The 25542-nt window shown below is 36.4% G+C and overlaps 2 protein-coding genes across 3 annotated transcripts in view; one reads left to right on the top strand and one right to left on the bottom strand.

Moving 5' to 3' along the window:
* LOC100021573 (probable ATP-dependent RNA helicase DDX60) overlaps window positions 1-3477 on the top strand; it is a 110094-nt gene extending 106617 nt beyond the window's left edge. For both annotated transcript variants that reach the window (XM_056802870.1, XM_056802869.1), the window contains exon 38: window positions 73-3477. In XM_056802870.1, the coding sequence (XP_056658848.1) occupies window positions 73-196 (124 nt within the window). In that variant the 3' untranslated portion in view covers window positions 197-3477. The remainder of the gene's footprint in view (window positions 1-72) is intronic.
* A 2073-nt stretch (window positions 3478-5550) lies between these two features.
* Window positions 5551-25542, bottom strand: part of ANXA10 (annexin A10) — a 99378-nt gene continuing 79386 nt past the window's right edge. The window contains exons 7-12 of the mRNA XM_056803814.1: window positions 19539-19592; window positions 19327-19420; window positions 17425-17520; window positions 11504-11562; window positions 6892-7014; window positions 5551-6012 (exon numbers count right to left, since the gene is read on the bottom strand). Of these exons, the coding sequence (XP_056659792.1) occupies window positions 5944-6012; window positions 6892-7014; window positions 11504-11562; window positions 17425-17520; window positions 19327-19420; window positions 19539-19592 (495 nt within the window). The 3' untranslated portion in view covers window positions 5551-5943. The remainder of the gene's footprint in view (window positions 6013-6891; window positions 7015-11503; window positions 11563-17424; window positions 17521-19326; window positions 19421-19538; window positions 19593-25542) is intronic.

Below are 25542 nucleotides of genomic sequence, written 5' to 3'. Positions count from 1 at the left end.
CCTTAAAATTGTACTAATTTTATTACTGATGGTTTAAATTTAAATAATTCAATGGAACTTGCATTTTTATAGGATTTCATTGGCAGAATTATGTGATGATGAACAAGATGATGTTGTGTTGGCATTTGGACAACTTAGTGATGCATACTGCAAGAAAATCTGGGGAAAAGAAAAAGAACAAAGCCATAGAAGTTAAAGAGAGCATGGATTGCATAAACATTGTGTTGACCTGTTGAATGCCATTAATTTTTAAAATAATTACCTGGGAGATAATTACTTTCAAGCTCTAAATTCTCAAGAGATGAATGATCATCTTCCATTTGAAAGTCAACAAGCAAGAAGCACAAACAACTTGAATGACAGTCATCCTTTTGAGTTTTAAAATAATTTCTTTTCAAAATGTATATCTAGGAAGAGGCAATTATAGGATAGAATATAAAATATTCAACTTGGAGTCAGGAAGTTTTGGAATCAATAATCCTTCCTCTGACCTTCACTATTGACAAATTGTTTATTCTCTCTGTTCAAACACATAGTAATTGTTTAATAAAAGCTCTTTCCCTCCCTCCTTCTCTCACTCTCTCAGCTTCTGTGTTTAGGTCTCTATCTCTCTGACTCACTCCTTCTCTTTCCAGTATCCAGAATTATGCTGAGAACATTTTAACCACCAGGTCTCCAGAAAACAAACATATGCAAAATTTATTTTTTAGTTCAATCTTTATTAACATATTCTTCATCACTTAAGTCTAGGCAACCAACAAAACAAAAAAATCAAGTCTTGATTCGTAGATTTATTTTCTTTTTTTGCAATTTTCAAGGTGTAAATGCTCACACTGAAAATTTAAGAGTTTCAAGAACCAAATTGAGCTGGCTTTAACACATCCCTACATTGTATTGTATTGTATTGTACTGTACTGCACGGCATAGTATTGTATTGCATTGCATCATATCATGTCATGTCAGGTCATGTTGTTGTGTTGTGTTATATGGTATCTGTCTATCCTTAGACTTATCTCCTGTCAGTGCCTGTGTTGTGCTGTTTGGTGCAAAGTATCCTGAAGATTCATCAGTCATCTGTATTTAAAACTCTTACCAGTCAGCCAAAGTATATATTTACTAAAAATCAAATATTAAATTATTCAGACAAAATCAGAGATTCCTATGCTTGTCAAAATCTGCTTTCCCCGATCTCCCCAGTAATTCTCTTGTATCTTATTATCCCCTCCTTTCTACTTGTCCTTTCCTCTAAAACAAAATAAAATAAACAAGAAAACATTAAAAATACTGCAAGACTGTTCTATATTAAATATATATATAAATTATATATATTATATATAATCATTAAAAATATATATTTATTTAATTTTGAATATTTTTCCATTGTTTTGTGATTCATGTTCTTTCCCTCCACTCCTACCGCCCCTCTTCCAGAGCCAATGAGAAATTTCACTGGATTTTACAGGTATCATTGTTCAAAACCTATTTTCATATTATTAATACTTATAATTAAGTGATGATTTAAAGTCAACATCCCCAATCATATCCCCATTGAACCATGTGATCAATCATGTTTTTCTTCTGGGTTTCTACTTCCACAAATCTTTCTCTGGATATGAGTAGTGTTCTTTCTTATAAGTTCCTCAGAGTTGTCCTGGATCACTGCATTGCTGCTAGTAGAGAAGTCCATTATATAGGATTGTACCCCATTATATCAGTCTCTGTGTACAATGTTCTCCTGGTTCTGCTTCTTTCTCTCTGCATCAATTCCTGGAGGTTGTTCCAGTCTCCGTGGAATTCCTCCAGTTCATTATTCCTTTCAGCAAAATAGTATTCCATCACCAATAGATACCACAATTTGTTCAGCCATTCCCCACTTGAAGGGCATCCCCTCATTTTCCAATATTTTTGCCACCACAAAGAGTATGACTATGAATATTTTTGTACAATTATTTATCCTTATTATCTTTTAGGGGTACAAACTCAGCAGTACTATGGCTGGGTCAAAGGGCAGGCAGTCTTTTAGTGCCCTTTGGGCATAGTTCCAAATTGTCTGAATGATTGGATCCATTCACAACTCTACCAGAAATGCATCAATGTCCCAACTTTGCCACATCTCCTCCAGCATTTATTACTTTGCTGTCATATTGGCCAATCTGCTAGGTTTGAGATGGTACCTCATAATTGTTTTGATTTGCGTTTCTCTAATTATGACAGATTTAGAACACTTTTTCATGTGCTTGTTAATAGTTTTGATTTCTTTATCCGAAAACTGCCTATTCATGTCTCTTGCCCATTTATTAAGTGGGGAATGACTGATTTTTTGTAAAATTGGTTTAGTTCCTTTTAAATTTTAGAAACTAGGTCTTTGTCAGAGGTTTTCTATGAAGATTCACCCCCCCCCCCAATTTGTTGCCTCCCTTCTAATTTTGCTTGCATTGGCTTTGTTTGTACCAAACCTTTTTTATTTAGTGTAATAAAAATTATTCATTTTGCATTTTGTAATATTCTCTATCTATTGCTTGGTCTTAAAATCTTTCCTTTCCCATAGATCAGAGAGGCATACTATTCTATGTTCATCTAATTTGCTTATATTTTCCTTCTTTACATTTGTCATTTATCCATTCTGAATTTTTCTTGGGTGTGAGATGTTAATCTAAACCTAATCTCTCCCATACTGTTTTCTAGTTTTCTCAGCAGTTTTGGTCAAATAGTGGGTTCTTGTCCTCAAAGCTGGGATCTTTGAGTTTATAATGCACCATCTTGCTGAGGCCATTTACATCAAATTTATTCCATTGATCCTTCCTTCTGTCTCTTAGTACCATATTGTTTTGATGCTTTATAGTACAGTTTAAGATCTGCTAGGTTCCCATCTTTCACATTTTTTTATTAGTTCCCTTGATATTCTTGATCTTTTGTGAGGAAGACAGATTTTGAATATTATTGTTATTATTATTATTATCAACACTGAAGGCAAAGAAGCCAAAGAATTACAGAATATAAAACTATCAAGTTTCAGAATCCCAAAATATTATCTTAAAAATACCTAATTTAGCCTCACATACTGGGACATACATTTTGCTTTAGTCTGGTACCATCTGTGCCTTTCTTTGCTGTATTCCCTGCTACCTTTAAGCCTTCAAAGCACAGTGCTACATATCATTTTTCCAAATGCTGATTGACCATACTTCTAACTCCTCTTGACATTCAAAGTAGACCCTTTTCTTTTGGACCTTCTATATTTTGGAGTGGATGTTTCCAACTTCTATTGGTCTGCTATGTTGGCTAGGCTCTACCCAGTCCAATGAGTTGCAACTTAAGTCCATCTCTTTCCTGTCAATAATAAAAATAAAAGTAGCATCCACATATAATTTCCAAAAAGTGTCATAAAAGGAATGTCTTAGCAAGTTCAAGAATTATACCTAAATCAATAATGATAAATAAAGAAAGACAATTAAAACAAATGAGAAAAAACATTTCTTTTTCACACAATATCTTTTTGAGTCTTTGAATTAAATATCAGTTTGTAATCTAAGGCAACTTGTATTACTATATCATTCTGGTTATATGGTGGCACTCAGTGATGTTATTTGTATCTAATGCCTGCCATTTAATTGTAATATTTGTATACAAATTAAAATTGTCTATATATTAATTTTAAATCCTTTTAAAATCAATATAATATATTTGTATACATTTCCATATGTTATTATATATTGCATTTTTATATCCTTTGAGATTTTCTAGGACTTAAATATGACTACCTGCTAGATTTCACATATATACACACTAATTTATTGTTGGGGAATACATGCATATACAAATGCATGTCTTTCTATCCATCCATCTATCTATCTATCTATCTATCTATCTATCTATCTATCTATCTATCTATCCATCCATCTATCTATCCATCCATCCATCCATCCATCCATCCATCTATCTATCTATCTATCTATCTATCTATCTATCTATCTATCTATCCATCCATCTATCTATCTATCTATCTATCTATCTATCTATCTATCTATCTATCTATCAATCTAGTTATTATTGTTTGAAACTTAGAATTAGAAACTTAAAATTAGAAACTTCTGAAATTGTATTACAAAGTGAAGAGAAAATACACTTTTCAATGGTGTAATGAGAATTGTTATGATCATTATGAAGCCACTATTATGAAACTACTTACCCTTGAAGAGAAAATGTGATGGTAGAGTTACAAACTTAGGAATGCTCCCTGGGTTCAAAAAGCTTAGAGTGTGGGTAGGTGTTTATATTGATAGTTCATACAAAGATAACATACTATAATGGCTGTATCAGTTTGGGAAGAGAAAGTCATGTTTCAGGAAAATACAAAACTGCAGTTTCAAAGATGGGGGCTACTTCCTCAACTCTTCAGCCGACCTTGCCAGATAGTACCTCATAGTGGTTAAATAAATAGCTGTGTCTTTAAGCCAAGGTATTTGGTAAAAGGACTGACGGAGTGAGTAATAAGTGGGGTGAAAGGGCAAGAAAATTCAGGAAATTTATTGAGGTTCTAGAAACCTTCCAAGCACTAAGGCAGGGAGGGCCAAGAGCCAGAGGGGGTAGCCGGGGTGGGACTTCTCCCAGGTGATTAGTAAGGAGATCAGAAGACTAATATAGTTCTTTTTCCCGTAGTGGTTCGCCAAAACTGTAATGGGGAAATTTAAGGCTTCTGGGAGAGGTTATAATATTGTAATGGCTACAGGATTTATGTAATATTGAACAATGGCCGCCAAGGAATTTACTTATGAAATTCCTAAAATGAAACACTCAAGTCAGAATGGAGTTTATGGAGGTTTAATCACAATGGGAGTAGGGAAAAGAAGAGGGAGAGAAGGAGAGAAGAGAAAAGGGAAAGGGGCTACTCAACCTCTGACCAAGGCAGAGGGAGTTTTAGGCCCAAAAGCCCAGGTGGAAAGAATCAGTCCTTAACTCACGTGACCGATCTGAAGGAAAGCTGTCTGCGGGCGTCCTCTCTGTCCAAGCTCCTCACACCAACCTCCTTCTCGCTCTCCCCACAGGAAGTGCGCGAATTCCAGAGGCTGTTCCCTACCTCACTTCCTGTGTCTCACAAATGCCAATGGTTGGCTCTAGCTTGGCTTAGGACAGCCCAGGTGGGCAGTTAGTTATTTCTGATTTGTCATTGACTAGCACATGCCCGTGTAGTGTGGGTGTGCACAATTTTTTGGGTGCTAGACCAAGATGGAGACTTTTTAAAATTCACAATATGCTTTGTTTTTGGAAATAAGATGGCTCAAGGAGCAGTGACAAAGAGAGGCAATCATAGTATAACAAAGTAGAAGCTATTTTATACTTGCTAAAAAATCACAAAGCCCTCATAGTCTTATAAAATTTTATATATACATATATATGCACATATATTAATGTGATATATGTCTGTATATTTATATCAGACATTTCCATCCATCTTTAAATTACACAGTCTTCTTTTAAAACATCTTTTCCCCTTTAAGTTCCTTGTGGATTTTCAGTTTAACTGGGTTTTTCCTATATAAAAAGGTTAGAATGTGAATATGTATGGCCTTACTGTCTATCTTTGACACTGAATTCTACTTTTGGATTGCCCTAAACAGACCTCTCAAATGGACTGGTCACTAACAAGTTGCTAACAAAATAATTTAAATACATACACTTAAATCCAATACTTTACTTTTATTAGTCTATGATTCATGTTAGCAAATTAATGTATTCAGAAAAGTATTTTAAAAGAAATAAGCATATATCTTGACAAACACATTTTTGGTCAGTTAAAAACCATTAAGGTTAATGTAGAAGATCTTGTGATTTTTCCAGCCTCACTACAGGTACAACTGATGACCTACATTTATGAAGAAATGTCAATGTTGGAGGCCTCTTTAAAGAATGGGAACGCAGTATCCCAAATTCATCTTTTTTCTTTCAATAATCTTCAACATCGCCAGCACAGATGGCAAGCAAAGCTTTCTCGTAATGTCCAGAAGCAAAATTCTGAAATGCAAAACAACAATAACAAAAATACGGCAATATTCCCAAGAACATCATTGCTTTATTTATCAAAGTTAAGTCTGGGAGAAGTTTCAGTATTCTGAAATTCTCTGCAAAAATCTTAAATTATACATGGAATAGCCACAATGAAAATTACCTTAAAGCTAAAGTGAATACATATACATAATGCCTTTGGTAAGAACTTGGATAAATATTATAAATGACTGACTGGAGCAGGAGACCAACTTCGCTCCTTCCCTATGTCCATGCCTTTCTACCTTACAATGATTGTCATTTATCACACATGTCCCTTGAGCCAGAAAAAACTCCTTCTGAATATGATTAAAATGCCTACATTCCCCTCTATTAGTTCATAAATAACGACCTATCCTTGGGGAGTCCTGCCCTTGGGGAGCTTATGGTCTACTATGGGGGATACATAGTGTCTACAAAGATAAATAGATATATTTAATAACTTTAGGGTCAAGGGATCAGCAAAAACTAAAGGTCACATCCCAGATTGAGAACTAGGGCTTTGGAATGCAGTTGCTTCTTTTTACAGATGAAGACAGAAGGAGTAGCTGAGGAAAATCTAAATGATTTGCCCCTTGACAGTGGTAGTCAGTGGCACAGTTGGTATTTTAATGTATGTCTTGGGATTCCAAATATATCACTCTTTCCCTGTATGGTGCTTCCTCCTCCATGGGAAAGACTTCAAAGAGGAGGTGGTAACTGAATTGGGAAATTTGAACAAGTTTTTGGTGGGGAAGACAGCAAATTTCATTTTGAGGATATTGATGTGAGATATCTTATTCAGACCTATCAGAAATTGAAGTATACCACAGTTTAATTAAACAAACAAACAAACAAAACACAACTTACTTTGATATCATGAAACAGAGATTTTCCATATCTTTCTTTGTATCTTCTCCTTATATTCATCAGATCTATTTCACTTCGGGCAATTAGAATCCTGATAATGGTTTTGTTATGGAAACCTAGGTCCTAAAAGAAGAGATAGGAGAAAATTAGAAAGCCTAAATTTGGTTTGTTTGTGTTTTGTCTCTTGGATTTGACTGAAAAAAAAAATCTCATGTTAAAATCTGGGCCTCAGAAGTCTCAATTATTGATAGAGAGGATGGGATTTTTTTGCTTTTATTTTTGTCAAGGAAAGGAATAAAAATAAAGATATTTTGAGAAAGAGAGAAGGAGGGGTAGAGTTGAAGGAGGGATTTCCTACAAACATAAATGAGTAAATCTTTATCTAACAGATTAATGGGAAAACTCCCAGTTTATTTGGCAAAGGCCAATGAAAGGATCTAATGGTAAAGATTTTGACCTGGACCAACCTAGGTGAAATTAACCTCATGTGACCAGAACAGAAGAGAAAGGGTAGAAAGTATTATGGATATCAGGAAGGCATTTCCAGGTAAGTTCATATTCTACCTGTCAAGAGCCATTTGACCTGTCCAGGGTTCTAGGAAACTCTTAAAACTTTGAGCTGCACAATAATATGGAAATAGGTCTGGAACTGCTCATTGGCTACAGGAGGTGGGTGGGAGTTGAGGAGGGAAATAACATGATTCATGTAACCATGGCAAAAATATTCTAAATTAATTAATTAAATAAATATTTAAAAACAAAAACTTCGAGCTGCAAAGAAGTTATTAAATTGAATGAAAGAGGAAGCTCCTCCCCAAGAACCTTCTGTACCCCTGAAATCCTGGCTCCGCTCCCTATCCTTATGTGGAATGAAAAGGCCAGAATAGCCCAATTTAAATCACAGATTTTCTAATTTGTAACTTAATGGAGCAATGCTGACATCTCCTGGCTGAAGAGATAATCTCAGGTTGGGGGATCTGAAAATTCTAGGAATGATCTGACTAATCAATTGTGCAAAGGCTCACATACTGAGAAACACAGGCTGTCCTGTGCTATGTTGCCCATCGATCAGGGCAGCAGCTGATTTCAGTCCCCAAAAGTGGGAATGACGAGGTTAGGGGAAGTTGCTGTGATGAGCCTCTCATCCCCATCCACAAATAGTTTTCTCCAGCCGCAGCATTTTTATTCTGTGAAAGGATCGTGGACATGGGCATAGATATCATTCCTCTCTACTGGTTCTAAAGCCATAGTACAGAGATTTGCCTTGAGAAGGCACTGGGTCTTAGGTTTAAAGTTTGGGAAGAGAGGAAGCATACACCTGCTATGCTCCAGGCACAGGGCTAAGTGCTTTACAAATGCTGTCTCATTTGATTTTCGAAACCCTGATTAAGTAGGTGCTATTATCCCCTCCCATTACAGATGAGGAAACTGAGGCAGGCAGAGGTTAAATGACTTGCCCAAGAGTCACAGAGCTGGCAAGTGTCTGAGGCTAAATCTGAACTCTGATCTTTCCTGATTCCAGGTCTAAAACTCCATCCACCGTGCCTGTGTCTAGAGGCAGCGTAGTATAGGGAATGGAGGACTAGACAGAGTTCAAAAGAATTTGAATTCTATTTTATAATTATTATTATAATATTGCATTATAATAATGTATAATTATTATACATTGTTATAATCATGATATATAATTATAGCATAATTATTACCTGTTACATTGAACAAGGTCTCGAAAGGCAACAATTTTCTCAAATCTAAAATTAAAGGCTGCAATGTTTATATCAGCTAGGTTTCTATAAAACTATTATGGGAAAAGCAATTTTTTTACACATTTATGTCACTCTGCAAACCTTAAGGAGCATATGTAAATTGGAGTTATTATTACTAATTATTGTGGTTTGTCCAAAATTGAACAGCTAGTTCACATAGCTAATATGTGTCAAAGAGTGAATTTGAGCCAAGGACTCCCTAATGCTGGTCAGCTGTATATCTTCAGGCACCTGGATAGAGGGAGAGCTTAATACACACAGCACTAGACTGGGAGTCAAGAGGATCTGAGTTAAATCATTTAAGCTCTTTCTGCCTCAGCTTTGTCATCTATAAAAAGGGGGAAATGATAGCATTTAACTCACAGAGTTGTAGTGAGGACACAATTTGTAAAGTGTTTCATAAATCTTAAAATGCCATTTACACTCGAATTACTAGTTTTCTCCCTCATTATTTTTATTATAATATATTATAATTTATATTGTTAAATCAAATATACTGCATAAATAAGAGCCTATTTCTATTCTTTATTTGAGGGAGAAGAAGCACATAGCTGATCTGCTCCAGTGGGGAAATGGTAATTTATATGATCCTTTAAGATGAATAAAATTCGTTTTGCATATTGGTATTGCTAGCATTTTATAGAGTTTCAAAGTGTTTTGATGACATTATAAATACTATCTCTTTTTAATTTCATATCAACCACGGGAGAAAAATATAATTATCTTTATAGATGAAGAAACTGAGGTAGGTAGAGGTGAAGTATCTTGCAAGGGGGTGAGGCAGCTAGTAAATGCCTGATGCTGGATTTGAACCCATATCTTCTTGAGTCCAGATCCAGTACTCAATCTATCGAGGGACCTCTCTTTCCTTTCTTTTTCATCATTAAGCATGAGTATTCTCCATCACATTTGACAGACAGGGAGCTTGAAGTTTAGAGATTTTAAGCAGCTCATTAGATGGTACGGGCAATTAGGACCCAAGTCTTCTGACTCCAAATCAGGGTGACCCACAATGCATTCTGTAGGAAACAGCGCTCATTATTTTAGTATTAAAAATGATTCTCAAGATAGATGGGTATGTCTGAAGTGTAATAACTACTTCGTAAGAGCTGATGGCATGTGAAAAATTACTTCTATTTCAATGCACAATTTAATCTTTTGATTTGCTCTGCATATTTTTCTTGTTCTTGAGCCTGTACGACAATAAAAAAAAAATAGGATGGTGTGTAGCATCACTGCATTCATCTAGAGACGTTGTTGCCAATAAATGATTTATTTGACTAAGACAGTGTTTCAATCATAAATAGTGTAGCCCTATTTAATTCAATAATGCTTTTTGAGGTTGGCTCGATCAGTGGAGCCCTCAGACATGGGGTCAGAAAGAACTGAGTTTGATTTTGTCCTCACTTTTTAACTGTGTGACACTAGACACGTTGTTTCAACTCTTCCTTAGTTTCTTCATCTATAAAATGGGAATAATAACACCTGCATCCTAGCCTTCTTGTAAAGCTGAAATGAAATAGTGCTTGTTAAGTGCTATATAAGTGGTAGCTATTAATAGTATCATTATTTTCAAATATATATTATTTTACCAATTATATGTGATAATGGTTTGCCATGTAAGTTTTCTGAAGTGGCCCAAATTATGTGATCCGAATTAGCTGCCTCCCTTTTTTGCTTCCCCGCTTCCTGGAGATGGTAAGGAATTTGTTTTGGGTTATCCGTGTATTATCATGCAAAACCCATTTCTATATTGTTCATTTTGCTTAGCGAATAATCATATAAAACTAACCCCCTCCCCAAATTAAAACCCAAATTAACTAAAGTGAAAACTCATGAGCCTGGATCTGCATTCTGACTCCAACAGTTCTTTCTCTGGAGGTGGATGGCTTTGAATATTATTAAGAGAAATTTAAACTAGCTCATGCTTTCAAAAAAAGGTGAAGGAAACATTTCAGAAATTGGGCAAGCTAGGTTTTCCATTTATGAAGAGAATTCTCATGTTGTCCAGTATGGGGCAGAGAGTCTTTAAAAAATAAAGGAAGAACTATTTGCAAAAGGAAATTCTCACACCAGTAAGCAATAAAGCTACTATGTTTGAAGAGAAATGCTGCAGAAGGATATTGATTTGAAGCAAGTATTTTAGTGACTACTCAAGAATGAATTAGCTGATGACTGTGAATACTTTATTAATTAAGAATGTGCTGCATTGTTTATGGTAGGGTAGATAGGGCAATGGGTCTGGAGTAAAACAAACAAACAAAAGGAAAAAAAAACAGTTTTAGTTACTTGCTAGCCTTGTGTTCCTGGGCAAGTCACTTCACCTCTGGTAAAATTCACTGGAGAAAAAAATGGCAAAACACTCCAGTATCTTTGCCAAGAAAATCCCATGGTTAAGTGTATAGGGTCATGTAGACTAAACAATGACATTCTTTATAAAGCATAGTCTTGGGTTAGGTCAATTTAGCTTCTACATGGAATTGTGGGCCATCGAAATCAAGATATGAATGAAATGAAAGGATGGTGAAAACCTGAAGGTCTACCAAACACTTTAGCTTTAGAAACCTGGGGGTAATCCGAAACTTAGAAATACTACTTTGAAATCTGATATTATAGACAGAAATGAAACACAAGGAAGGTATTTGTATTAAATTTGGTTTTTCAGTGTTAAGAAGTCCTCTAAGCACAAGATGTTATGATCTAAGAAATAGATACGATTCCAAAAAAAGACTTATAAAAGATGAATAGAATTTTAATTAAGGAATAGAGCTAAATTAGCCCTTTGGCAATAGGGTCATGGTTGGGAAAGAAAACTACTTGTTAAATAAATAGGAAATCATACTTACATGGATTGCACTATACAGCCTATAAGCAAAATAGGAAGGCTTGTCCCGGACGCAGAGAACTATAGGATACAAAAGAAGAAATGCTTTTAGATTCATAAAAGGTACTTTTGTGTCCATTTTCTTTCATATTTTTGATGAGTGGATGATCAATTTTTGGATAAAGCTCTGGAAGAGTTGAGGCTGGTTATAATGAGAGAATACTGATAAATGATGTTCTTTAAAGATGTTTATATTGTAAAATTTTAGGAAGTCTTGACGTGGTCAAATTAAGACTGGGGAGAGGCAGAATCAATGCCCCTTGGCAATGTCCTCATTAAATGTCTATCCCAAATAATATTTAAAGTTCCATACATAGAAAGATTAAAGTTGGAAGGAAACTGAAATTACCCCCTTCTCTCCTCCTCCCAACAATAACCTTCATTTTAACTATCAAGACTTTTTGCTATAGAAAGACAAGAATTGTGAAAATAGCATGAAACTGAACAGACACAAGAGGTCACCAGTGTCAAAGAAATAAATTTAGAAATGCACATGGTAAAGTGCTCCATGTAGGGAAAGACCACTGCCTCACATCCTAGCCCCTTGGCCTCATCCTTGGAGTGAGGAAGCCTAAACTGAAAGTCTACTTTGGACATATAACTGCTTATGCCCCAGGCAACTCCAAGACTTCTAGTGGCAGAGAGAGTGGAAATTCATATTGGTAGGGGGAAGCATCTCATCCTAAAGATTCCCAATCCAATAAAATCACAAGTCTAGTCCAAAAAATTATACTTCTAGTATGTGGCTAGTGTGAATTTTAGATTTACTCCACCCTGTGTCATGTCCCTGAACAATTTGCAGGGATCTAGGAGAAAAAAACACCATTCATAAGCAAAGGATAAACTATGGGAGTGGAAACACTGAGGAAAAGCAACTGCCTGAATACAGCGGTTGAGGGGACGTGACAGAGGAGAGACTCTAAATGAACACTCTAATGCAAATACTATCAACATAGCAATGGGTTCAAATCAAGAAAACATGTAATGCCCAGTGGATTTACATGTCGGCTATGGGGGGTGGGGGGGGAGGAAAAGAAAATGATCTATGTCTTTAATGAATAATGCTTGGAAATGATCAAATAAAATATAAAGAAAAAAGATTTACTCCACCCTGCTTAGTCTATAAAACCAGGAATGCCTACACCCTTACTTAAGGATTAAGTGGTGAGAAGGATGGCCTATGACAGACATGTGATAGCAAATGATAAATCAAAAACAACTGAAAGACCCCCTGGGCTGTCCTAAATCAAGCTTAAGCTACCATTGGTACATTTGAGAGGAGGAAGTGCTGTAAATATGGGCTATTTATTTCACATCACTTCCTCTCTCAGGTCTCTTTTTGTGGAGAGGTGGCTCTGTCTCTTGTAGCAGAGAGGTGGCTGGTGGCAGCTTGCTGAGAGTCTTGGCATCTTGGTGTGGCTGCAGCTATTGTCCAGGTTTGGCCGTGAGTGTCCTTGATACAGTAACTGGGAGAAGCTTAATATCGTAGGTCAGGTGAGGCGTCTTCTCTGAGCTCTCTTGGAGTTTAGCTGATTCCTTTTTACTTTACCTTCCAAAACACTAGCCTCTTAGGAAGCCCCTAATCTTCTGAGGAGGCCTCATGGCAGAGGTCTTTGAACTCCTGCTGGCACAGGCAAGGTCAGAGAAATTCTATTCCCTTTTCCCTCTCTCTTTTTCTTAAATTCCTTCCCTCTATATTAATAAACCACTATAAAATTTCCAAACTGACTTGAGTATTTTATTTGGGATTTGAATTAATCCCTCGTGACCAATTAAATTTATATTATATTCAGTCACAACCCTAAATTTACCCTTACACTAGCAAGTTTTCTGTAAGGCTGAAACAAAATTATATATATATATATATATATATAGTGATGAAGAAGAAGAGGGGAAGGGAAGAAACAATTATTAAGCATTTATCAAGCATTGTGCTAAGCACATTACAAGTACCTCATTTGAAATAATATGTGAATCTCTATGTGTATAAAAGATCTATATGGAGAATATGGAAGGTAATTTGAAAAGAGAAGGTAGAAGAAGCTGGGAGAAATGAGAAAGGCTTTCTGTGGAAAGTAGCTTTTAAGTGGAGTCACAAATGAAGCCAGGAATTCTAGGAGGGTCAAGTGAGGAAGGACAGTGATCCATATAGATAGGACCAGTCTATGAAAGGGCAGAGATAAGAGATGGAGGGTCATGCAGGACAATTAGTCAATGACCTTGAAGAATTTGACTAAAGTCACTGAACCACTCTTAAAACCTATTTCTTCATCAATAAAATGAGAGTTTTGAATGAGATTATCTCTAAATTCTGTTTAATCTCTAGATCTATGAGTCTATGAATAGTTACAAACCAGGCATGTTGTAGAAATCATGGCCTAGATGGGCAGGAAGATGGCACAATGGATAGAGTGCTAAGCCTGGAGTCAAGAAGACTCATCTTTGTGAATTCAAATCTGGCCTCAGATATTTACCAGCTGTGGGACTCGGGGAAAGCCACCTAACACTGTTTCTTCACTTTGCTCAAGTATATAAAATGATTCAGAGAAGGAAATGTCAAGCCATTCCAGTGTCTTTGCTAAGAAAACCCCAAATGGGGTCACCAAGAGTTGTCCATGATAGAAAATGACTGGAATTATGGCATACCATTCATAGGATAAGTTATATAGGATGAACTATTCAACCTCTCATGCTATATAAACTTCAGTAGGCACAATCCAGAGCTCTCAAAGTATAAACTTAAGAGAAAATCAGAATGATATCAGTTGGCCCCAGGCCACTACTGAGATGGAGGCAAGCTGCTATGTCTTGTCATCTATTGAATACTTGTGTAATCTGAAAAGCGGGAAAAAACGCCCCCACAGTTTCTTGCTTCTATTATTTCCCCCTCTAAGGGTTGGATTCAATAATGGCATAGAACAATAAACACTTTCCCTTTTGCTTTAATTACCTTGGGGGCTATAGCTTGGGTTTGGGAAAGGAGAGAGAAAATAAAACTGGATCCTACCAGGTAGCATAAGATTAGAAAAGTCTCCATGTTATTTAAAATATATGGGTTTCTATATGTTGTAGTGGGTATGTATTGCATGTGTCTGAGTGCACATTCATGTATGTTCTAATATGTCTGATAAGGTAGGCTCTGTGCCCCATATGATCTTAACTATGGTGGCATATTGAACATTTCCATTCACTTTTCTTTCCCCCCTCTTACAAGTAAAAATGAACTTAATAGTTAATATCATATGTTTTGATTTTTTTTTAAACCCTTACCTTCCATCTTGGAGTCAATACTGTGTATTGGCTCCAAGGCAGAAGAGTGGTAAGGGCTAGGCAATGGGGGTCAAGTGACTTGCCCAGGGTCACACAGCTGGGAAGTGGCTGAGGTCAGATTTGAACCTAGGACCTCCCATCTCTAGGTCTGGTTCTCAATCCACTGAGCTACCCAGCTGCCCCCTATGGCTATGGTAATACCTTGCATTTTAGTAAATCTTTTAATTCTTTTCCCTACCCCTCTAGAGTTGTGAGTTTATTAGATAAAGAGTGTCCAGTGTAGGAAATTCCCTCCAATTGGAGATTGTTCATTCATCTGAAACTTATGTTCTTAAAAATTTAACTGAGGCTCTGATAGTGTAAATGACTTGCCTTGGTCAAGCAACTTGTGTATGGAAAAGGTAAGGTTTGAACCTAAGTTTTTCTGACTCCAAAGGCTGGCCTCCCTTCATTCTGCCATATTGCTTCTCATATTTGATCTTTATGCTTTATAAAGTGCTATCCTCTAAGCAGTTCTCTAACATAGTTATTGAAAGTATTATAATCCTCATTTTATAGACAAAGAAAAGAGGTTTTGAAACTGTTTTAAGGTAATTTAACTAATAGCTATTAGAGCTGGGATTTGAACTCGGGTGTCTTAATATCAAACTTTCTACTTAACCTTATATTCAGAAGTTTGTTGGCTAATGTTTAACAACTGTACCCTCAGGGGGAAAATGAACATAGGACACAGTTTTAAGTTTAATTTGCATGATTAACAGTTCTTTTTCCTATCACTTTTTGAAGGCTGGATAATCAATAGAACAATAAATCAAGCACTGACCAATTACTGAGGCACAAAAAATACCTGGAAATTTAATAGTTGGCTCTTGGGTGCCATTTCAACCTCTGTTTGTCATGATGATTCCATGATAAATATCATTGTATCCTCCTGGCCCTTTCTTTCATTTTAAATATATAGTAGGGGATTCTGGAATCCAAGAAGTCTTTGAAATTGGGGCTAGATAGGTTTTCCTGTCTTCTAGGAAGCCTCATAAAGGAGACAAAGGACTGCATTTGGAGTCAGTAGCCCTGGGTTCCTATTCCATCATTCATGCTTCTATCCAGTTCTGGCATTCTGGGCAGTGGACTATATAGGCTAATGCTTTTACCTCTGGGCTAGATTTCAGATTCGGACTTTAGCCCAGTAACAATCTTTGCCTTTGTCGTTCTACTCAAAGCAAGACACATTTTATTGATTACCACATAATGAATAAATACTGTATATTTATTTTATTGACCCATTCCTTGGATCAATAGATCATGTTTGCAATAGACATGCTAATTGCATTTTGAGATCTTTCAGAGTAATGCTTCAAATTAAATGGGCATCTTAACATTCTCCCTGCAAAAAGGAGGCAAGATCCAAAGTAAAGCAAAGATGAATGAGCCTGCTTTGTATTTTTAAAAAATGGACAGTAGCTGTGCCATCCCCAAAGCTTTATTATTTTAATCAACTTGAGTGGAGTAGTAATACTCACTGGGATATGTTTTTTTGTTTTTTTTTTTCTCTCCAAACAGGGTATTTGGCACAGAGTTAGGGAGTGGTTGATGACTCTTTTTAAAAATTCTAGCAGAACGTACTAGGATAAAGATACCGTTTTAAGAGAGGAGTTAAAAAGAGATTTTGGCTTATCAAGAGGAGGTCATACTAGAAAGGTCTTTCCGCCCTTGAATTAGTCAAATGAATATGAAAATGAGCCGAATAGGGTGGTATGTACAATTACTCATGAAAGCTATCTCTGTGTTCGATATTCATCCTCCTAAAAGGTGAGCTAAGCACATTAACTGTTTAAGGACAAGAAGCTAATTTTGTACACCATTGTTATATTGAAGCACAACATTTCAGAGTTGACTGTGACCTCACCACATATTTAGTCTAATGATTATAACCCTAGAGCTGGAAGGGTCCCCTGAGGTCATCTAATCAAATCCCCACACTTTAGAAATGGGGAACTTGTGTGCCATAGAGGTTAAATCATTTGTCTAATATCACCCAAATAGTGAGTGGCAGAGTCAGAATTTGAACTCAGTTCCCCATGGATCCAAGTTTAGTCTTCTACATTTAGAATTTTCAAACTTGTGCACAGATAGGTTATTCCCTCTACAGGATCTTGGACAAATAGTCATCTTTCTCTGCTTGAAGAACTCCACTAAAGAGGAGCCATTTTCTTCTAGAAGGATTTAACACCAATTTGGGACAGTCTTAATTATTAGCAAGTTTCTCTTTATATGGAGTAGAATTCTATCTCTTTGCATCTTTCTCTTATTGTTCCAAGTTCTCTCCTCTGGGGTCAGGCAGAAAAAGTTAAACCTTCTTCTCTTCTCCATTACAAGTATTTAGGTACAAGTATGTGAATTGAACAAAATGGAGAAAAACACTTTCCAACGTTTAAAGTTGGTGATAATCATAATGGTTAATGTGTCTTTGCTACTTTAAATTAAGAATCTTTAGAAAGCCAGCATATTCTCCTCAATAATATACACATGCACAATTTATTTTAACCAGAAAATAAGCTTTACGTTAGGGTGATTTTGAATGTTCTACCTTACGCTTCATGATTTTCCACTTACCTATTGCCACGAGTAGCTCCCGAAAGTATCCATCATAGCATTCATTAATAGCATCTACTATGTCTTGTCCAGAAATGTTTTGAAATTCCTGAAAAACTTTTAAAAATGTATCCAGTTAACTTATAACTTTGCAAAGACTACCCATATTAAAATAAATATTGACTACATAGGTTGGGGAGATATATACATTTCCCCAAGTGAATCTCTAAAAATTATTTAATATTTTCATTGATCCATGCTCTTATATGGCTACGTATTCCCATTACTCATGTAGATACCTATCCTTCTGTATCTTGTTATTCTGCTTAGTTCTTGCCTATGTTCTCCCATAGATCCTCAACAGTGGATTTACCATGTGTGCTGAAGGCCTTCTTCTTTGTATTTTCACTTTTGTGAATACACTAGAGCTCTAAATCTGTTATCTTCTTTTCTTGCCTTTTACATGTAAATATGCTACTGTGTATTCTTTGCCAATGATGTATTTAGCTTCTACTCAAGATCACTTCTGGCATTCCCTGCTGACGCAGCCCTTTTCATTTTTGGACATCCAAAATAATAAGGAAGCTGAGACAACTATGAATCTAACTCTTTGGGGATTGTTGTGTTCTAAGACTAGGAATGAAATAGTTTGACTGAAAATCTTTGCATTAATTTTTTTAAAAAGATGAATTTTCAAGTCATGATATCTTCTGCAATCATTAAAGCACAGCATGATTTCAAATAAGATTCTGCCAGCAATCTATTTCTCCAATTCATTTCTTGGCTCATCTCACTGCTCATTTGCATTGCCTTTTGAGACACAATCACTTGTGTAATGATTCAGTGAACTGCCCATCAACTACAGGTAGTTTTAATCATTTGATTTTTTTTTTCTCCTTTAGACCAATTCCTTTTAAGTGATTACTCTTAAACAGGCCTTGTAATATTCTGGATCATGATGTTACCAGCACAACATAATCTACATATGGAAATATCTATATGACCACACCAAGGGGGAATTCCTTTCCCATTGGGACCTTCATTGGACATCCTCCACAAACATAGACAATGCGTTTGAAGAGAATACTATGTGTAGATGCTGCTTTATTTCTCACTTAGCAATAATAGAGGAGCATTAAATAGAATCTTTTTATCAAAAATATTATTTAATACGAATATATTGATGAAATTCACCTTGATGAAAGCCTTCTTAAGGTTGTATTTTTCTCCCTTAAATAATTTTCTCATTATTAGGAAATATCTAAGTGGCAGGGCATCGTATTCTCTAGTTTCTAGTCAATTTCATGATTTTAAAATATGATTGGATGAAGAAAATAATTTGTTAAAATATTTTTTTAATTTTCATTAAGTATACCCTCAATATATGTGTTAATGATTCTCATAAAGACATTTTTTAAAGTGAGAATATAAGCACAAAGGTTAGCAGTTAATGATATCTTGATTTTGAAGTAGTAATACCATCCATGAATCTTTTCCCAAATTCTTTTGGTATCTTCCCCTTTCTAAGATAGCTGGTAAAGCGATTCCTTGATGCTTTCATATTGTGTCACGTTCAGCAATAATTTCCTTTGACTATATTTGATTTGGCCAAGTCAGTCTTCCCAATTTTATCTTCTTTTTTTTAAACCTTACTTTACTTCTTAGAATCAATACAGTATATTGGTTCCGGGGCAGAAGAGTGGTGAGGGCTAGGCAATGGGGGCTAAGTGACACAAGACAAAAACCTTGTTGGAGTTGGAAATAGAAGGCATTCCTAATTATAAATAAATTAAATTGACTTATTTTTTCAGCATTAAATGGTGACTGTCCTTTCTCTTCTCTCAGTTTTTCTTTTTAGCTAGCCAATCATATTTCATTAAATATACAGATAAAGAAGTAGAAATAAAAATGATTAATAATTACCCATCCACAATTGCTGGTAGCTCTTGTTACATAGAATCATTTGTAACATGGTTTTATGTTCGCCTGTCTTTTGTTGACAAGCTTCCCAAAGGACCTGGAACATTACAAGACCAAGAAGGGTCATCACAGCAACCCCAAACCACAAGAAGAAATGTCCCTAAAGACAGAGCTCGTTTGGAATTTCAGCTTTTTGAAAGCTGGAGCAGATTTACCATTGCATCCTGGGCAGCCATGGGAGGATTGGTGTAACCTTCCTCTCTGGTTCCCTGTAAAAAGAAAAACAATGTTTGCAGCTTTTGTTGTTGTACAAAATACTCATCCTAAGTGGAATGATTAGAGTAGCCCTCGTGAGTACCTTTGGGACTTTTGAAATATTAGAAGCATTGATAATTCCTGAGCAAACTCCCCCAGGACTATGAGAGTGAAAGAACAAGACCAGATTATTCACTTGTTTGAGAAGTTTTGCTGCCTCCCTACTGTCTCTAGGATAAAACAGCAGTTCCTCAGTTTGTCCTTTCCAGACCTTCACAATCTGAGTCTAAGCTGTCTTTTTAGGCTCATTAAATATTACTTCCTTTGTGTTCTCTATGTTCTAGCCAAACTAGTCTTCTTTCCTGAAGATGCCTGTTGATAGCAATATATTTCCCACCTGCAATGACTCAAGGCATTCCTGGGTTATGACAAAGTAGGGACAGATAGTTTTTCCTTTCTTTTTTTCCCCCTAGAATTGGAGATTTAACAGTAAAGAGGCTGGAGTGAGGTAGAGGATACTGGCAGGACCAGGGCAAGATTTTTCAAAGAAAAGGGAGAGCTGAACACATTTGTATGTGGTAGGAAAAGATACTGGATGAAAGGAGATTGAAGGGGAAAGAGGAGACTGATGGAGAAAATTCCTTGAAGAGGTGGGCAGGGAAGGAATTAAGGGCATGAGTAGGGGATTCAGTCTTGACATATTTATTATATGACTCCTGGGTGCTTAACATTGTGCTAGGCATTAAGAGCCTAGGATAGGATAGAAAGAAACAATCTCCGAATCTTAAACATTGAAAATGTGGTTGCTAGAAAATGCTTTTACACTTCACTAGTATACATGACTCATAAAGTTCTTAAAATTTTTTCAACCCTTACCTTCTGTCTTAGAATCAATACTGGGTATTGGTTCCAAGGCAGAAGAGTGGTAAGGGCTAGGCAATGGGGGTCAAGTGACTTGCCCAGGGTCACACAACTAGGAAGTGTCTGAGGTCAGATTTGAACCCAGGACCTCCCATCTCTTGGCCTGGCTCTCAATTCACTGAGATACCTAGCTGCTCCTGTAACGTTCTATCGAAGCATATTTATGTACTTTTTGGCACTCTGTTCTCCCAGGGTGGTAGCTTCATCTCTCACAAAAAAGTATACATCTCTTAACAACCCACAGCATGATTATCATTCATATCACCATCATCATCATCTCCATTTTACAGAAGAGGACCCTAAGTGAGGTAGAGAGATTCCTCCATGGTCATTAACACTTATGAGGCATTGGGAAGACCTGATTTAAAATCTTATCCTCATTAGCTGTGTGACACTAGAAAAGTTACTTAAACTCTCTCTGCCTTAGTTTTTTCATCTGTAGAAGCTCCTACTTCAGAGGGTTGTTGTGAGAATCATATAAGAAAAAACATGTTTTAAATCACTTTGCCAACATTACAATTCAATATAAATGTTAGCTTTTATTAGTGCTGATTATTATTTCTATTTTGTTAGGCTGTCTTTTCCAGTGGCACCCAGAGAGCCTCCCCCATCCATAAACAAAACTTTTGCCAATGATTGGCTCATACTTAGCTGTAATATAAGTGATTGATATTAGTGGAAAGGTCATTTCCTCCAACTGAGAATTGACATTTTAGGAGAGGCACAAGCAATGTCTATGACCAGGAGCTTTGTGCAGCTACTGAAATTCCCCTGGAGATGCAACAGGATTTAGCAGAAATTGCTGTGTAATGGACCTGAGTTTGGGGGTGGGCATAGGACCTGCCACCAACAACTGTGTGACCTTAGGCAAAAACACTGAATCATTTTGAGCCTCTTTTTTCTTTCTGTAAAATGGAGATTACATACACTAGGATAGAGTAGAAAGAGCACCAGCTCTGAAGTCATAGTTCAAAATTTGCTTATGGTTGCTACCTTTGTGAAGAAGTCAGACTCCCTGGGCCTCAGTTTCCCTATCTGTAAAATAAAGGGTTGGAGTCGATGATCTCTGAGGTCTCTTCTAGTTCTGCCATCCTACCGTCTTAAGGCTGCTGGAAGTTGTCAAGATTTAATTACAGATAACTTTCTGATCCAACCCACACTAAATAAAGCTTGGGTTCAAGTACTTTCTTTTCTTCTGAAAATTAAAAATAAAGGAGGAAATAATCACAGAATGGATAACAAGATTATGTGCGCTTCATAAGCCTTAACATGCTATATAAATGTGGACTATTATTACTGAATTAAATGTCATCTAATTGGCCTATTGGTTAGGTAAAGTTGGAACCTGGCTTGAATTTTTTACTCCTCACCTTGTTGGCGGGTCAAAGCATTGCTATAGATTGTATTAAAGTTTTCCGGTCCCTTAACCAGATTCCCTGGAGTTCTTTGTAGTTGAAAAAACATTTTCTACCAAGGACTAGTCTTTGGAGAGACATGATCCTCTCTCGTCTCCTTTTCTTAACATTGTCCCTATTTAACTGCCAGCAATATCATGAGCATCCAGCAGATCAATAGAACCCAGAGGCCGACTGATGAGGAAATATTAAAAATGAGCTTTTTGCCATTGGACTGGCTCCACAGAGACAAAGACGCAGAGTGAATGATCAATGTGGACAGCCTAAACTAGCAGTAGGTGATGCTTTAATTGATATACATGTCACAACAATAGTGTATAGAAGCAGAGCGGTTGGGCTGGGAGCAGGAGAAACTGTAAAGGGAAATAGAGATGAGGTCATGCCCAGGAAAGATAAAACTTCCAATTGGCAATTATTAAAGGATGATGGGAATAGTGTCCCCGGAGCCATCAAAACAAAGATTTTGAAAGTATTTTTGCAAAGAGGAGCTGGAAGCTCCTGCTGATGGGCTAGGTGGTCTGTTAGGTCCTTGCTGCCTTCCTTTTCTCTAATAGAATTTTTCATCTTCAATGAGATTTGCACATGTTGATTAATTAGTCCCTAAGTGGCTAATCTTTCATTAGTTGACAGACAATTAATTCTCCTGTAGATATGCTGTGATTGAAGACAGAAGGGGGGATTATGAGACGGCTTGTTGGCTGGAGCTTGTTTGCTGGAGAGGCTGATCTGTAACGTTGTGCTGTCCTGGAAGGTCATTGCCCTGTCTCAGAACATCATCTACATTCTGTTTTGAACTGCTCTCCTAATATGTGCAACAATCATCCCATGAACCCTTCAGGGTGGCCGCAGCCCCAGCGATCCATATTTGTTCCATAACCAAGGAGGGGGAAATGTGACAGAATCAGCAGGAGATTGAAATGCCAAGATCCAGAGGAATGTCTTCCCTTTCTCCATGCAGGAAAATGATAACAGGCAGGGGAAGCAAGAGGAAAGAAATGACAAGAGTGACAAAACTGCTTTATGGGTTAGAGCTGGAAAAGACCTTAGAATATAGTTTTCTCATCTGTAAAATGAGGGTAGTAGTACCTACCTCCCAGGGTTGGTGTGAGTATCAAATGGAGCAATAACAATAAAGTGCTTAGCCCAGGGCTTGGAACGCAGGAAGAGCAAGATAAATGTTAGCTATTGATACCATGAAAATAATGAGGATGACAACAATGGCAATTATTTCTATTGTTGCTGCTGTTGTTGCTCCTGCTGCTGCTGCTACTACAACAACTACCTAGGACTTTATAATTTGAGATGTGTGGGAGAAGGAGGAGAGCACTTGGAACATAGACCACAGATCAATGGATCTGGAAGGTGACTTAAAACCCAGAATTTCAGAGGCAGAGGGAAGCTTTAATGTTTAAAGCCCATCTCTATAAAGAAGGGGAAAATATTGCTTGAAAGAATCTGGGAAACACATAGATTCTCACTGAAGTTTTTGCATTGAAGGATTAAGTTCAAATCCACTTTTCAACTTTATTAGCTGGATGACTCTCGGTTGGTCATTTAAATCTCTATCTTTTTTTAAGATTCCTCATGTGTAAAATAATAACACCTAATTACCAAGGTTATAGTGGGGATAAAGTGAGATATTTGTAAAACTCTTTGCAAATCTAAAAGCACTATGTAAACCTAATGATGATTATTATTATCATTATTATTAGTAGTAGTAGTAGTAATATTCATTTGTTATTGTTGAAAGATAATACAAATTATTTCCCTGTATTGGTTTTGTTATTAAAGCCCCAAAGACAACTATTAGATTAGCTCCAAGTCATGGAAGATTTAAGAAACTTCTCTTTAATGAGGAGTGAGTTCCTGTTTTTCTTTCTTTCTATCTATCCATCCATCTATCTATGTATGTATCTATGTATCTATCTATCTATCCACCCATCCATCCATCTATCTATGTATCTATCTATGTATCTATGTATCTATCTATGTATCTATTTATGTATCTATCTATCTATCCATCCATGAATCTATGTATGTATGTATGTATGTATGTATGTATGTATGTATCTATCCATCCATGAATCTATGTATGTATGTATGTATCTATCTATCTGTCTATCTATCTACCTGTCTATCTATCTATCTATCTCTGTGTCTCTGTCTATCTCCTACAAGTGTGGAATGTTGTATATAAGTTACTTGCTAAATTCTCTATATTGTTTGGTTTTGCTTATGTTTAAAAAAAAACATTACAAGGGGATGCTTGCTATAAGTGGGAGTGGTGTGTGTGTATGTGTGTGTGTGTGTGTGTGTGTGTGTGTGTGTGTGTGTGTGTGTAGGAGTATAGCTGGAAATGATTTGTGAAAATGAAAGTCATTTCTAACACTTTTGAAAATGAGAATAATCCTGCTTAGGATTCCAATAAACATTTGTATGTATAAATACTCCACTCTATGGAGAAATTCAAGAAAGTGTTACTATGAATGATATATTTAAGAAGGGAAAGCCCCATTGGGAAGATTTGTATTCATCATCTATAGTAAAACAAATATGAAATAAATCATTAAGTGAAACACATTTATAAAGCTTTTACTTTCATGGTATTTTTTCTGAAACATTTCTGAAAGTGTATTATTCTCTATAAGAAGGGGGGGTGCCTATGACCACTCAAAAAGTGAGAAAATCCCAACATAAAGGTATATAAGCAGGGCAGAGAACTAGCAACTCAGAGGAAAGAGGTAAATGATTCAGTTAGGATGTCTACATCCATGGATATTTCATGCTTTGTTTTTTGTCATGGAGTTTTACTGAGCCAATAGATGATACTCCTGATAGCTCTAAACAAGCACACCCTAGAGAGTCCAAGTCACAACAGAGCCATAACTAACTCTTGATTAGTTGCAGAATGGCTCCCCTCATGGGTTTTGTAGAATAAAAGTGGATCCCAGGACATCTAAGTGTCCAGCATTGTGCAATTTCCAGCCTAAAGAGAAGGATTTGTTTCCCTTCAGTTCAGAAAGAAGTTTGAATTAGCACTTGTCTTTCCCCAGAGTATCATGAACTCAACAGACATCCCTCCTAAATCTGCTGCAAAGGTTCACTATCCATTCGTTCTGTGGATGAGATTGCTTAAACACAAAGAGGTTAAGGGGTTTTTGCTAGATTGTAAGAGACCCTATAGTTAATATTAAAGATCCAGTCATCTTATCTTATATATATATAATTTTTCAAAATATTTTAGTGAAGTGATTTCTAGAACAATAGGTATACAGCTATGATTTGACACACAAATTTCTGAACATTGACTGTAGAATACTCCAGGGCGAGATGAAGTTAAGGCAACTTGGTTTAATCGTCCTGGAATAGCGTCAGCTTTTAGGCCTAAAGATGGAACTGCTCATGCGTGTAAGACATCTTCTGAAGAAATTAGTATGCGAATTGGCAATTCTATGGGTAGGACAACTCGATTATCTACTTCTAGTAATCGGAGTTGCCCTGGTATAAGATCTTGAGTAGGAATTATATAAGAATCAAATGTTAAATCTTCATAATCGGTATATTCATAACTTCAATATCATTGATGACCTATTGCTTTTACCGTAAGATATGGATTATAAATTTCATC

Source organism: Monodelphis domestica, chromosome 6 (assembly GCF_027887165.1).
Source record: "Monodelphis domestica isolate mMonDom1 chromosome 6, mMonDom1.pri, whole genome shotgun sequence".
Lineage (NCBI taxonomy): Eukaryota > Metazoa > Chordata > Mammalia > Didelphimorphia > Didelphidae > Monodelphis > Monodelphis domestica.
The sequence above is the reverse complement of the archived record's forward strand: the minus strand, read 5'-3'. Positions and strand labels throughout refer to the sequence as shown.